Source organism: Octopus bimaculoides, chromosome 8 (genome assembly GCF_001194135.2).
Source record: "Octopus bimaculoides isolate UCB-OBI-ISO-001 chromosome 8, ASM119413v2, whole genome shotgun sequence".
NCBI classification, from domain to species: Eukaryota; Metazoa; Mollusca; class Cephalopoda; order Octopoda; family Octopodidae; genus Octopus; species Octopus bimaculoides.
In genome coordinates this window covers 20,646,468-20,662,818 of record NC_068988.1, presented here as the reverse complement: position 1 = coordinate 20,662,818, position 16,351 = coordinate 20,646,468, and the positions used below count along the sequence as shown (strand labels likewise).

General features: G+C 37.2%; 1 protein-coding gene across 3 annotated transcripts in view; it reads left to right on the top strand.

Annotated features, from left to right (window-relative positions):
• The window catches only part of LOC106872032 (tyrosine-protein kinase Abl), a 341,811-nt gene extending 325,717 nt beyond the window's left edge, over positions 1–16,094 (top strand). For all 3 annotated transcript variants that reach the window (XM_014918872.2, XM_052969985.1, XM_014918885.2), the window contains exons 8-12: positions 145–329; positions 2,419–2,571; positions 6,355–6,444; positions 8,397–8,516; positions 10,926–16,094. In XM_014918872.2, the coding sequence (XP_014774358.1) occupies positions 145–329; positions 2,419–2,571; positions 6,355–6,444; positions 8,397–8,516; positions 10,926–13,177 (2,800 nt within the window). In that variant the 3' untranslated portion in view covers positions 13,178–16,094. The remainder of the gene's footprint in view (positions 1–144; positions 330–2,418; positions 2,572–6,354; positions 6,445–8,396; positions 8,517–10,925) is intronic.
• The last annotated feature ends 257 nt before the right edge of the window (positions 16,095–16,351 follow it).

Here is a 16,351-nt window from a genome sequence, read left to right as displayed (position 1 = left end):
TATATATATATATATATATATATATATATATATATATTTCATTATTGTAACATTTAAAGAACTTGCTGGTCTATTCTATATAAACCCCTCCTCATTGTTCTGATGTTCCTTAATTAATTTTTTTTTCCTTGGTTTCATTTGCAGGGATCTGGCTGCCCGGAACTGTTTGGTCGGAGAAAATCACCTGGTGAAAGTGGCTGACTTTGGCCTTGCTCGTCTCATGAAAGATGATACCTACACAGCCCATGCTGGAGCTAAGTTTCCTATCAAATGGACAGCTCCAGAGGGTTTAGCATATAATAAATTTTCTACAAAATCTGACGTTTGGGGTAAGTAATTAAAAATTGAATAGATTTATCAACACCACGCCCCTTCCCTTGTAACCACCTTCATATCATATTCCTTGTTGTGAAATGTCATTTGAGTTTCTGAATTCACTCCAGTTCTCATATTTGATGGCATAAAAGACACACAAGAATATTTGATGGCATAAAAGACACACAAGAATATTTGATGCGCTCAAATTTCAGCAGCGTATATTCAGGATAAGATTTTTACGCATTAAAACTTATGAGAGGCCCAACTTCACATATAGGACACAGGGTGATTTCTTGAGACATGTTTTGGTAAAAGGTGCAGTTACATACCATAAAACATTGTATATTCCTGACTGTAATATCTGGTAATTTTGTGCAGATACTTTTGCTATGCTATAATATCCTTACCAATATTGAATGTGAGGAGTGCTGACTGTTTCTATCTGTTAAGATATCTTCATTCTGCAGTATTTATCTATGAGTGACTTATTAGGAATGGTTGCCAAATTCTCCTTTAATTATCCTATAATGTTTTAGAAAGGAAGAAGCATTAACAGTGTCGCCCTAGATGCAATACCTGTGAGAAGCAGAAGTACATGATGGTCATGGTTGGGATATCTTTGACCATAGAGCTAATCAGTCAGAACGACCGTGGGAGAAATATCAGGTCATCACACCAAGACAACACCATCCTGAACGTTCTATTTCTCTCACCAGAAACTTGCTCAAGTGCATATGCGCAGACACACACAGAGTCTCTCTCTCTCTCTTTCTCTCTCTCTCTCTTTCTCTCTCTCTCTCTCTCTCTTTCTCTCTCTCTCTCTCTCTCTCTCTCTCTCTCTCTCTCTCTCTCTCTCTCTCTCTCTCTCTCTCAATAGCCAAACTGCCCTTAAATCGCACCAGCAAACACTGTAAAGACTATGTACCTGAAGGAAAATATCTCAGGGCAGCATTCTACTTAATAACACACATAAGCTAAGATCTCACATATGTACATATAAGGACTTATTTTTTCAAAAAAAAAAGGGGGTTTATCCATGTAATTAGTAGACAAGAACTTCTTCAGAGTGGGAGTAGTTAAACTCAGAAAACAGTAAGCAAGGGAAATAACTCTAGTATGATGAATTGATTGAGCTTTTGCAAGAAGGGAAAACATGGAAGTGAATTTGGTCTTAGTCATCTCTGAAAGCAGTGGACATATTTCAGACTTATTAGATCTCCTCAGCAAAACAGATTTTACTCATTTAGCAAGACCAAGAATTCACTATTGACCATGCCTCCACCCTTACTTACCAATTTCTGCATTCACCTTTGTCCCCATCTCTAACCATCTGTCAAGAAGGCTTGTGGCTTAGTGGTTAGTGTATTCGGCTCGGGATCATAAGTTTGTTGTGAGTTTGAATCCCAGCAGCACATTGTCTCCTTGAGCAAAACACTTTATTTCATGTTACTCCAGTCCACTCAGCTAGCAAAAATGAGTTGTACCTGTAATTTAAAGGGCCAGCCTTGTCAAATTCTGTGTCATACTGAGACCCTCTGAGAACTACGTTAAGGGTATACATGTCAGTTGGGTGTTCAGCCACTTGCACGTTAATTTCACCAGTAGGCTGTTTGGTTGATCGGATCAACTGGATCCCTTGTTGTAACCAACAGGGTGCCTGTTGTCATAATCCAGAATTCTTGCCTGGTACCAGATCGATCCTAAAATCTTATCAGTTCGTGACAGTCACGAGGCCAAACATCCCTGAAAGTTTCATCCGAACCAATCCAGCAAATGTTCAGATATCTTGTCCATGGACAAACAAACAAATACAACTGAAAACAATATCTCCACCTTTGCTATGGTGGAGGTGATAAATAATCACTGTCCACTATGCCCACCACTGTCATCACTATGTTCACCATTTATTACTGCCACCACCACTGTCATCACTATGTTCACCATTTGTTACTGCCACCACCACTGTCATCACTATGTTCACCATTTATTACTGCCACCACCACTGTCATCACTATGGTCACCATTTATTACTGTCATCACCACCACCACTGTCATTTTTACTTCCAGTTTCAAATTGTTCTTGTTTCCTTCTGTTTTCAGCATTTGGTGTGTTGTTATGGGAGCTGGCTACCTATGGCATGTCCCCTTACCCTGGTGCTGATCTCACTGAAGTCTACCACTTACTGGAACGTGGTTACCGTATGGAACGGCCAGCAGGATGTCCACTTAATGTCCACTTGCTTATGCTGAAATGTAATTATTAAGTCGCATTTCAGATTTTCTACCCACTTTTTTTTTTGGTTTTTGTTTTTGTTTTTTTATGTAGTGTGTGTGTGTGTGTGTGTGTGTGTGTGTATGTATTGTAATACATGTGTGTGTATTTTGTGTGTTTCTGCATGTCTTGTGTGTGTGTGTGTGTGTGTGTGGAAAAGAGAGAGATATATGTAAGCAAGAGAGAGAGAAAGGGACTCAAATGTGAGCATGTTCGAGATAAAAAGAGATAAATGTGTGTATGTGTGTGAGAGAGAGAGAGAGAGAGACAAAGCAATGATAAACAGCAGAGGAGGGTTAACCTGCATGTAGAAATTCTATGGATAGCTGACACTGTTTGGTTTTTCTTCCGTAAATTAGTGAACTTTATATCTCGGTTTTGTGCCTAATATGAGGCTTTTTTTCTAATTTGCAATACAGGTAGATAATGCTGAATTTAAACACTTCTTGACAGGTGTATTTAGGAACTTCCTTATGTAATCATTTGACCTGCTGGAAATAACAGCCAAGTCCTCTTTGTATCCATTGTTTAGTGTCTGATGAAAGACAATTTATATAACATAAAAGAAATATCTTTGCTTATAGATTTTCTCTATGAAGGCTAACTTGGGTTAAACAACAACATTTATTTCTTTATTGCCCCGCAGGGGGCTAAACATAGAGGGGACAAACAAGGACAGACAAAGAGATTAAGTCAATTACATTGACCCCGGTGCGTAACTGGTACTTTATTTATCGACCCTGAAAGGATGAAAGGCAAAGTCGACCTTGGCGGAATTTGAACTCAGAATGTAGCAACATTTCACCTGGTATGCTAACGATCCTACCAGGTTGCCATTAAACAACAACATTGCCTCCCTGCCAAGGAAGCATCTGTATGTGATGTTGTCTTCAAAGCAACTTGGACAGGGCCAACCTAGGTTAATTTAGAGCAGGAGTGATTTGCAAAACAGCCAAACGTTTTTACCATCACTCCCATCATACAGTATTATGAGTCAGTGAGGGGCTTTTATGCCATTGGTGGTGAATCTATGGCTAGCTCTTGAAGCTACCATGTGCAAACCTCAAAATGATATTTAATATTGGGTTTCAGTGCTATTTTCCCTTAAACTATATTCTTTAGAAATACAGGAATGGAAGAAATTGGAATACTTTATAGACCGTGCTTTTCTCACTCTCTTCATATATACATTTAGATATAAATAATAATATTATAATTTTAAAAAATATGTTGTGACTTGAATTTAAGAAAAATTTATTTAACTTTTCTAATCAAACAACATGCTTTGTTCAGTCATTCAATCGAGTAAAAACAGGAGCTAAACATCATTCAAATCACACCCTTCTGTCTTACAAGAAGAAAATTTAATGAATGCTAGCATGGAAAGCGGACGTTAAACGAACGAAACATTGGATAGTGTCGTATTTCTTGACAATAAAATTGAAAAAATAATTAGGATGGTCATAGCTGGAATGCTTTTTAATCATAGATCTGTTCTTGAACTGAACAGCTAGATTATTAATACAATGACCATTTCTCTTCATATGCTAAGCCTACATGATTTTTTTTGCTGGGGTGGGATACAGAAGTAGTTTCCTCATTGTCTTTTGCTGATTTATTTGCAGTTTAACTGCTCTTTCAAGATAACACTTTAACCCATAGACCCTAGTTAACCTTTAGGCAGAGGGGCTGGTTCGTGTGACTTCAGGGCATCCCCATACATTGATGAGCTTGCATCATAAATGTCTAGGAGCCGCCCTCCTCCAGGTTCTTCTTTGTATTAATCTCAGTGTCATCTTCTACTATATAATCAATGACTAAAGTTACTTAACATCTACTCCCATCCCAGGCCTAAGTGATCTGGAAGTAGTAGTGACTAAGCGATAACTTGACATGCTCCAAAACCTCTGAACTCCTGAGCTGGGGCCATGCTATCAGATGCTGTGTAACCTTTACTGCATGTTCCATGCATGTGCACTTGTGACATGGGGTCGAAGTTAATTTGTTATTGATTATGAGGTACTTTCTGGAATTCTCCACTTTTCATATGACATAGTACAAACATTTTATTTTTACTGGCCAATTAGTTCAGTATTTGCATATTAGTATAAGAAAATTTAATCAGCTCAGTGAGGATTAATGTCTTACCTTAGACCAAATATAATGACACAAAAACATTAAGACATTCATTGTTGACAGTAAGACACTCAGGTGCATTTACTGACATACATCTCACATATTAACTCTTTAGCATTTAAACCGGCCATATCCAGCCAAAGTATTCTGCCTGTTTTATGTTCAAACTGGCCAGATCTGTTCTCTAACACCAACCCTACAATATCGTTTTAAAAATTAACAGCTACCTCATCAAAATCTCATAGCTACAAGATAATGTATGATTAGTTCAAAACTGTGTGGATAAAAAGCCTTAATTTTGGAAGAATAATGCGAACACTAAAGGGTTAATGAGGAACTACAGTCTTAGTTGACAGTGTCATATTCCCTCTGGTTGTCTCAGCTGTCTCCCAGACTTTCAGATGTGAGTAAGAAAAGGAAGTTGACTATTGAAATCTAACCAGCATAAGATAAGGGAACTGCCTGGTTCATAGAGCTAGCTAGTTGCTACTGTCCTACTAAAGCCTCAATGAAAAGTTATTTGGTCTTTGGAAATTTTTGGAACTCCAAATTACAGATTCAGTGTTGTCAGTTTAATTGTATAGTTTTGCTATTTTTTGTTGTTGTTTAACCCTGGGCCAGGAGTACAATGTTCAATAAATCCTTTAGTTTTTAAGGTAACAAATTTAAGGGATATTTGCTATTTCTTGCAGTTCAAGCAACTGGTAAAGTTTTTTTTTTCTCCCATTAGCTCATCTTTTTCTTTTGTTGGTTTTTGCCATCCATTTATCCATGATATTGATGATTGTGACATTAAAGTGCTTGATTACTGATTGCAACACTCGTGTTGAAGCAACCAAAGTATTGTGCCCCAGGGTGAAGCTCCTACGTCTACTTGACTTAGTTTATTTGGATGACACACAATCCGTACATGCCACTGTTGCATGGTTAGTAGTAGTGGTAGTAGTAGTAGTAGTAGTAGTAGTAGTCCAAACTCACTCTAAAATTCAGTTGCCGCAACAATACAGGCATTTGAGAAAACCTCCCCCCCCCATACACTATCCCATTTATATGATTTTGGAACCATTTATATAGAACAGTGGGGTAAAAATACATTATGAACTAAATCTTTTGATGTTAACTTTTACTTCTATAATAGAAACCACTTCTGCTTCTATGATACAAAACCATCTGTTTTGAAGAGTTTATATTGGAATCTAAACCTTCTATTGTAATTTTTATGTAAGAACCTTTTGTTATGTTCCAAATGCCAGCTTAATAATAGAGAAGTTAAGATATTTTTCTAAACTCTTTGCAAATTCTTGATGGTTCAAAAAATAATAGCTGAAACACCTGAATGGTAAAATATTATCACAAAGGGATTAAGTGGATTTATGAACCGACTGAATAAATTCGACTGTCTGTTATTTAAAGTGAAAATGTATGAAGTAAAATGTAAACAAAAGATTTTGGCCTAGATATTTGTAAGTACTTTTAGATATTAACAAAGTTTTATTTTGAAATAATTAATGAATTGTTGTTTCGAGTTATTAATGAAATATTGATCTGCTTTTGAAAAACGTTTACAAAGTACTCAACCTCAACTATATTTTTCTTCAATATTTTTCTCTGCTTTTTTTCTTTTGCAGGCTGGCAGTGGGAAGCCAAAGAAAGGCCTACATTTAAAGACATCCACAATGCTTTAGAAAATATGTTTGAAAAATCCAGTATTAGTGAAGGTTGGTCTCAACTCTAAAAAACTCTCCAAATGCTTTTCTTGTAGTTTGTTGGCTTTATCAGGTTTTGTGGCAGGTGTCATTCTGTATCTAGCTTCTCGATGGACTGTGTTGGTAACCTAGTTCCAATTCCTAGTTAGTTAGGTTTACTTCAGTTTCATTATTAATTCTATTGGTAAAGGCATGAACATCACAAAATCTGATTTCAAATTTTCAAATCTCGTTAGTTACAAAAGTGCTATTTTATTACAATTAGATACTTCTTCCTTCTGATTGGCATTCAGCGAGAAAGTGAGGGTAACATGTGTTTGTCTCATTAGCAGCTTGAAATGAGTAATGTGCCTTGTCTTAGAACACAGCACTGTTTCTGCCTGTTTATTATAACTCAGAATGCTATATTTTTCACCTTACTGGAGTTAATATTACCCTTCACCCTCATCAAGGTTGATAAAATAAAGCACCAGTTGAATTCAGGGGTTGATATCATCAACTAATCCATCCTCTCAAAATCACAAACTTTGTACCTAAATTAAAACAATTATATTGATATAATGTCTTAATCAGAAGAAGACAGTGCATGTGGTTCTCTTCGGGGTCTCTAGGAATTGTGGAGAGGAAGGGAGGAATTTATCTTCAAACCAGAGACTTACCCAGATGCTTACAACAAAGTGGTATCTACTAAAGGCCTCCATGAGTCAGATAGGCTATCAAATAAATTCAGTACCCATAATCACATTGTCTCTTTACAAATTTCATTCCCAAAGCTTTGATTGCCCCAAGATTACAATACAAGAGACTTGCCTAAGGGGTTATGCAGTGGGATTGAATTTGAATTCGAAACAAAGTAGTTGCACACAGTCATGTCTGCACCTTTTTAAATTGCTGACAAAAGTTTGTCCTGGTTGTTGTTCACAGCTGTTTTTGCTCTAGTAATCTGCAATAGTGGAGGCGCAATGGCCCAGTGGTTAGGGCAGCAACTCGCGGTCATAGGATCGCGGTTTCGATTTCCAGACCGGGCGTGGTGAGTGTTTATTGAGCGAAAACACCTAAAGCTCCACGAGGCTCCGGCAAGGGATGGTGGCGAACCCTGCTGTACTCTTGCACCACAACTTTCTCTCACTCTTACTTCCTGTTTCTGTTGTGCCTGTAATTCAAAGGGCCAGCCTTGTCACACTGTGTCACACTGAATATCCCCGAGAACTACGTTAAGGGTACACGTGTCTGTGGAGTGCTCAGCCACTTGCACGTTAATTTCACAAGCAAGCTGTGCCGTTGATCGGATCGACTGGAACCCTCGACGTCGTAAGCGATGGAGTGCCAACAAAACAACAATCTGCAATAGTATGAATGTCCCCTATAGATATTTGAAATTGACCTGACCATTGTGGAATTAAATTACTTGACTGTTAACCATGAGATTTCCATTGAAGCAATGCTATAAACTTTGTGTTGTACCCTTTGGACTATCAAATTTTGTATCTTATTCTGGCTAGGATCATAAAATATATGTGAAACAATTTGAACCATTTTGATACCCATTCCCCTGAGATTGCTTCTAATTCTAGCATAGAAAATTTTCTGTTTCATCATCGTTAACATCCACCTTCCATGCTAGCATGGGTGGGACAATAATGACGTTAATTAAATTAATGATACATTGTTGATACTTAAACAATGATATTTAAATTGTCCATAATTTTGTAAGAATATTTTATGTTCCAAATTCTTGATTATTTTTTCAAAATTTATTCAAAATTGTATGCAGTATAATTCATCAGAAATATAGCAACAAACTGGTTAAACAAATGCAGAAAACTTAAGAATGGTTTTCTCACATTATGTTACCCTTTACTCTTTGGTGATTTCTGATTTATTGTTTCTAGAATTCTGCATTTGCTTTTAGTGGATTTACTAAATTTTATTACGTTTAACTATTATGCCAATCTTTCTTTCAGAGGTTGAAAAAGAATTAGAAAGTGAAAAGCGCCGAACTCCTGGCTTGCCTTCTAAAAAAGCACGTGCTCAAAGTCTTGATAGTTGTGAACATCTAGGAGTTGAAAGTCGAACTAATACAGGTAAATATTACCACAATAATTGTACCTTCCTTTTATTTGTGTAATTTCTCTCTTTCCCCATTGATGTCACACCAGTTGTAATTAACCTCTCACTGTGGTAATCAGAGTCAACAACAGTAAATCTCGTAGAACAAATCTGGCATTAATATCTCTACATCTATGAGCCATTCTAATTCAGTCACTTTTGATGTTTTCCCTGTGGTCTCTAATCCTACCCAGCCTAAGATGGAACGTGTGTCACAGATCACTTGTGATTTCCACTGAATATAAACTGTTACTAATAAAGCACATAAACCAATAAGGAAGCCTCTAGACTGTTGCTCAATTTGCTAGAAATAGCAGCCATATCTCCCTCAAATTATACCTTACTGTCTTCACAAAAAAACAGATAATTAAGCTGTGCAAAAGACCAAATTGTCACAAAGGGAATATCTTTGATTAAAGATCTCAGTCAGGTCTAACTTAGGGGCTGAACAAAAGGATCCTTACACATTACATATATGACTTAATGTAAATAATTATTACCAAAAATACTGAGTGTAGGGCCCTGGTAAATAACGTATTAGACACAATAATGCAAAATCTAACCATACAATTCTAATAAACTCTAGCGTTTTCATTATATTTGCCAAAGAAAAATTAATTTTCAAACTCACAAGAGTTAGGTAGGGGACATAACTCTTACTTGCATAGCAGCTCGTATCTTGTTGCTTATCACGGACCACTTCAATTAACTGAATATTTTCATTGACCATTTGAACTTAAAAATCAATGAACTTAAACAAAGCAAATTAAATTAAATACTAAACAATGTAACATAATGGAAAACAGTTAGAATAAGGAAATTCGTGAACACATGCTGACAAAAACCTAATGTCTAATGCTATTTGAATATGTTTGTTAATTTTTGCCTCCATTTTTCCATGCTAGTATGAGTTAAATTAATACACTGGAGGCATTGTTTTTATAGCAAAATGGCCTTCTTGTCACCAGCTTTTACTGGTTTTTCAAATAGTAGATTTTATTTATTTATTTTTATTTCACTAGTCTTCCAAAGTTCAGAACTTAAGGACAATTTGTTACCAAGGAATATTAACAAATGTCACTGCATTTTTGCTCAGTGCTCTTCCTATGAGGGCACGTAATATAAACTTATACACGGAGAAACGCATATGTATGCATACATATATGCGCGTGCACACACATACACAAACACACAGCAAGTTTCTTATGCTATAGCCCCGAACTGACCAAAGCCTTGTGAGTGGATTTGGTAGGCAGAAACTGTAAATAGCTTGTTGTATATAGCAGGGAGCTGGCATAAACGTTAGCACGCCAGACGAAATGCTTAGCGGTATTTCGTCGGCCATTACATTCCGAGTTCAAATTCTACCGAGGTCGACTTTGCCTTTCATCCTTTCAGGGTCGATAAATTAAGTACCAGTTACGCACTGGGGTCAATGTAATTGACTTAATCCCTTTGTCTGTCCTTGTTTTTCCCTTCTATGTTTAGCCCCTCGTGGGAAATAAAGAAATAAGAAACTGTAAATGGCTTGTTGTATATTACTGTCTGTGTGTGTACACACTCACAGCAGGCCCTTGTATCATTTCTGTCTATGAATTTTACTCTCAAGGCATTGATTGACCTGAGGCTATTGTAGAATGACACTTGCCCAGAGTAACATGCAGTGAGATAGAACTGGATATCACACGACTACTTTTGCATGGATTCACATGACTCTGTCCAATTCTATCATGAATTTGAATTAAAAGCTTGAGTCACAATGAATCTTTCATTAGCTGATTGCACATCCATAGATGCCCCCCCCCCTATGGATGCATTGCAGTTTCTCTCTTGATAACGTTTGGTGATTCTGACCATTGATCTTCTAGGATTCTTCCACTCAGCATCAATGTAGAAGCACCGTTAGATCAGTTTGAGCTCTTCCACTGCCTCTTCACCACAATCTGCAGTACTGCAGCTCCGTGACTTTGCTCTACCCCTGGGTGTCTGAAAAGGTGCTATGCCTTGCCAAAGGGCAACCCATAACTATGCAGGGCACAGTCATCGCTCTATGAAGCATTTTCAAAATACTCACACACCAAAAGGACAAAAACTCACTTGGTTTCGAGTTTTAATGTGAATAAGGGCTGCGAAAGCATGGCCCTCAATCCTTGCCACTGTCCGTATTCATACTGAAAATCAAGACGAAGTGAGCTTTTACCTCTGGTAATATAAGTACCAGTAATACACTGGGATCCAAGTCAAATAGTTATATCCTTCTCTATAAATTTGTATCTTTGCCTATAACTTTGTAGTTTTGTGGAAGTGCATGTTGTTACCAAATAAATTCTTTAAATCATCATCATCGTCATCATTATTATTTATTATTGTTGTTGTTGTTTCAGGTGCTACCCCTCCAGCTGGTCGACGTGTTCTTCCACCCCTTGATGACTGTGACAAACGGCAGATGGAGATACTACAAAGGAAGTCATCAAGGAAAAAGAGCCCTGCACCAGTTCCTCCTCAGCGAACAACTTCATTTCGCGGTCCACCTGTGGACACAGCGTCAGAAATGGAGTTTGAGCTGAAGAACAAAATCAAGCAGCAAAAGGCCAAAATTGAGGCCTCAACCCTTCACGAAGACTCAACTGAGCCTCAGGTCACTTTAGAACTGAGCCATCCAGATAATTACATTGGCAACAATAGGTTTACCAAAACTAAACATTTGTCATTGAAGGGTAGCTCACCGAAATCCTTCCGACGCCATGACAATGATAAGTACCAGGGAAGTAAGGATGCCGACGATAACTTTCCTCGCCAAATGACGGAAAGTTTCAAAGGTTCCCATATCGATAAATCAAAATACATAATCTCAGATTTAGGAAATAAAAACCCCAGACCACCACCTGGACATCTAAACCATGTGATTCCAGCAGAAATCCGACCCGAGCGTCCCAAGATTGACAAAGAGACGAGCACTAGCGAAGAAAGCATGGAAGCTGCAGCGGGACATGGTGGTGTGTACCCAAAGGTTGCCCTTTCTCTACCCCATAGGTCGTCCAGTTTTAAGAAGGGCAAGCCACTGACAGATAATCAAGACTCTGAAGAAACTGTGGATCAAGAAAATTTTGTCAATGTCGGCAAATTAGATACGGATAATGTGAAGACAATTAGCCGTTACGGGACTATTCCAAAGGGGGTGAGGATTGGAGCATATTTTAGGTCAATGGAAGATGAACCAAACCATACTGACCAACGTGAATCTAGCATTGATGATGTTGATTCTGGTACTGATACGGCCAGTGTGACTTCCTGTCCCCCATTACCGCCGACTGCTGACACACCCGGAGATAGTGGTAAAGATGAAGAAAGCAACAATATTGGTATTAAACAGGAGCATAATTTAAAGCCTTCTGCAGTTGTTAAATCTCAGTCTTCTCAAATGCTTGTTGATAACCCAAAATCTTCGTTTACAGGATTACTTCAGCGTCAAAAATCTGACCTTACTCATGGTAAAGTACAAGGAAGCAAACCCGACTTTTCTCCTTCAAAACCTGACAATGGAATGCTTTCAAGTATTTCTCCTGGAGGATCAAAATCTGATGATATATCGGAATTAAGCAAGTCAAGAATAAGCCCTCGATTTTCTCATGTGTTTGAAGATAACAAGAAAGAAGAGTTAAAAGAAAACAAAAAGTTCCAGCACAAACCTTTAAAATCTCCTGATGAAGGGACATCTGAACTACGTAGCTTCCATAAAGTAGGCCAACCATTCCCCTCAAGGCCCCCCGGTTTGGCCCACGTCAATGACTCTAGTCCCACGAGTACTGAATCGACATTAGTGAGCAGTCCTGACTCAGTTGTGGAGAGATCCAAAAGTGATGTCCGTTCACCTCCTCCCAGACCACCCATCCGTGCACGAGTGTCGTTAGCTGATACTGATGACGGCTGTAGGCTGTCAAAAGAAGTTAACGACAACAATGTACCACCTGCTGTCTTGTCCAAAATGGCCTCCAAAGTGAAGCTACCGTCTCTGCCCCCCAGCAGTGAGGTGGCATCCCTGAAACCCACCGGGCGAGATATAGACAGATCCAAATCAGATCAGTCCACTGATCGGTTTAGCTCTAATTCTGACTTTACTGCCGGGCACTTGACACCTGGCATTGCTCACAAACCTCCACCAGGTAACCAGAGAGATGAGCCTCCACCTAAAACTCTGTTTTCTAACTTCCGATCAGCCGCTCTGAGTCACCGCCACATTGATAACGATACGTCCGACAGCAAAAATTCACAAAACAATCAATCTCTTGATGATAACTCCAAATCTGAAACACCTGTCACGAAGGATTCAATCATAGAGGCATCGAGCCGGCTCGGAGGACGCATTGATTCCTTGGCAACAAGTAGCTCAAAGAGCTCAGGTGAGTTCATGGACTTATCGAAACAGGTGCAAACATATCACGAAATGTGTTCCCAGTTCATTGATTCCTTACCACCTCACAGCAAGTTCCAGGGACGAGAATTGTTGAATCGGTTGCATCTGGAGTTACAAAAGTTGAAGACGTTGTCAGGAAGCTGTCTGACCAGCAGCAGCTCCAGCTTGTTGAATGAAATTCAGTCGACAAATAAAGAAATCCTGCAAGTCATTCAGCGATGAGCAGCAAACTAGAAAACAGAGAATTTGGGTTATGGTTACAAGACAGAAGAACAGACAGCAGATGGATGGACTCGCTGAAAAATTGCTTTTTTTTTTCCTATTCTCACCCCCATCAACATATACATCTGTGAATGAACAAACACACACAAATACATACATATACATACATCTATATATATATATATATATTTACATATGTACACGCGCTTTCACACTCACGCACATACACACACTCGTGCATTCACCCACAAATGCGTACTTTGTCATATTTTTATCTTTTCGCTCACTTTCTCTCATTGTCTCTCTTTTTCCCTTTCACTTCTTCTTTCGCTATCTTTCTTCTCCCTGCCCCCAGACTCACTTCAAGGCAGCCCCTTTCAGCCTGATCTGTAATCTTCATTTGCTGCATTAACTATTTTCATTTCTGTTGTTGCACAACAGATCAATTAGCATTTGACATTTTGCATGGACAGTTGGTTGCAGCTGTCCTGTCCAAGTCAAACACAGACGTTGATCTGCTGGTTCTGTTGGACATATTCCACACCCACTCACTTCTCATTCTCTCTTTCTTCTCTCTCACTCTCTTTCTTCATATACATACATATATACATACATATATATATATATATATATGAAGGACTGGAATCTTGTTTCCCTACTGTTCCTGGTGTGGTTCAGCTCCACACAGGAGCCTTCCAGAAGTTTGTGCTAACATTTACAGGATGTTTGCATTGTCTGCAAGGAACGGGGCAAGCAAGAGTTCCTTCTAGCCGAACATTATAAATTGCAAAACTTTCCTCGTTTGTTGCTATGCAACTCACGAAATCTATGTTTGACCAATGGTGAGCAGCTTGTGGACAACTGAACCACCTTTGACTTTTGACCTAGCTGTGCATTTACCAATGAGCGATCCCTCTCTTTCTCCCTTCTCTTTCTTTGTTGCTGTCTCTTTCTCTCTGCCTGTCTGTCTCTCCCCCACTCTCTCTGTCTCTTAACTTTCTGATGTAAATTCTAAGAAGTACTTAACTCCCCCCTTTCAATTCCAAATCTCTTTCCCTCTCCTTTTTTATTTCTTCCTTCCTTCCTTCCTATGGGGGTTTGATCCCTCTACACCAATGTTGACTTGACTAAGCTTTTTCGCTGTGTTACAAAGGCTGCCCTATCTGTTGGTTTTGCGTGTATGTAAGTGCATTTATGTGCATGTGTGTGTGTATGGATGTGCGTGTGCGTAAATGACATGCAACCAAAGTAGGATTCTGCAGTCAACAATCAGGAAGCTGAATATTTCTGCATTAATGTTACACCATGCAAACTATCAGTAATTAAATATAATTTATAATATCTGGAAAAAGAAACAAAAAAAAAAATAAATAATAGAATGTGAAAAAAAAAATATAAAATTGGCAGAAAGCACCACCATCAAAAATAATAATAATCCTAACATGAATAAAAAATATCCAACAAAAAAAAAAAAAATCTTCATTAAATGAATTCAGATGAAAGGAAAACTAAAACAAAACAGCATTTAAAAAATTTCTTTTTTTTTTTTTTTTTTTTTTGAAACATGGAAAAAAAGATGTTCCAGTTAAAGAGAACAAAGAACCAGGAACCCTGTTGATACAAATTGTAACTAAATGTTCTCTTCTTTCTCACCTTCCACACAATGGCAGGTGTTTCATGCACACATGCTTATATACACGCACACACATATCCATATATATATATATATATATATATGTATGTATGTGTATATATATATATATACACACACACATATATTTACATGTGTATGTATATGTATATAGTGTGTGTATATTTATATATATATTTGTGTGGATATTTATATATATTTATGGATGTATATATTTATATATATTTATAGATGTATATATTTATATATATTTATGGATGTATATATTTATATATATTTATGGATGTATATGTTTATATATATTTATATATATGTATGTTATGTGTATGTATGTATGTATATATATATATATATATATATATATATATATATATATATATATATATATATGTGTGTGTGTGTGTGTGTGCATATATGTCTATATATATTTATGAGTATATGTGTTTATATACTTATGTGTATATATATATCTGTGTGCATATATGTATATTTATATATATTATATAATACACATTAGTGTATATATTTATATATATGCACACCCATGTATATAAATGTATCTCTACATATGCATACATATATATTTATGCGTGTGTGTTTGTGTCTATATATACATATACGTGTGTATATATGTATGTATCTCTATGCGACGATAGGAAGAATGAAGCTTCTTTAAGATGAACCGAACCTGAACAATGAAAACCCCCCTCTCCCTGCGCCCATGGCTCCTCCGTCTCCACCTCCTCCTTTTCACTTTCCCACTTGGCTGAAGTAATGTGCAACATACAGACAGGACAACCCTGGTGGTCACCCTTTCTGACACTGCTGGTTGTTTATAAAGATGTTTTAAGTGTCCACACTTCACCAGTTTCCATCTGACTGATAAATCTCAGATGTTATAATAAAGAAATAAATAAAATAAAAGAAAATTAAAAAGCAAAAAAAAAAAAAATTTAGAAATGAAATGCAAAAAGACATTAAAGAAAAATAAACAAACATTAATGATAATACTAATATTAATGAAAAATGATGATAAGAAATTAAATTAATAAAATAAAAATTCTAAAAAAAAAAAGAAAACAATTACTAAAATTCTATTTAAAAAAAAAAAAACTACAAAAACAAAACAAAAGACATTTTTTCTTCCTGGGAATGAAATAGAAGATTGGGGTGAAATTAAATAGAATTTTCAAAGAAAACAAAAGGGAATTGAACAGAAAAATAAAAAAAAATTATTTAAAAAAATAAAGAAATCCTTAAAATTCACTATTGTTATATCTTTTTTATCTTTCATTCTTCATTTGTTGTTTTTTTGTGCATGTGTGTATGTTACGTATCCTCTGCTCACAAAAGTCTTGTTCTGTGTCTTAACACCTGCTCTTCTTCTCACAACTGTCCCACCCTGTATTGTTTGTCCTAACACCTACCCATCTGACAACTGTCCCACCTTGTATTGTTTGTCCTAACAATTGCCCCTCTTCTCACAACTGTCCCACCATGTATTATTTGTCCTAACCCTTGCC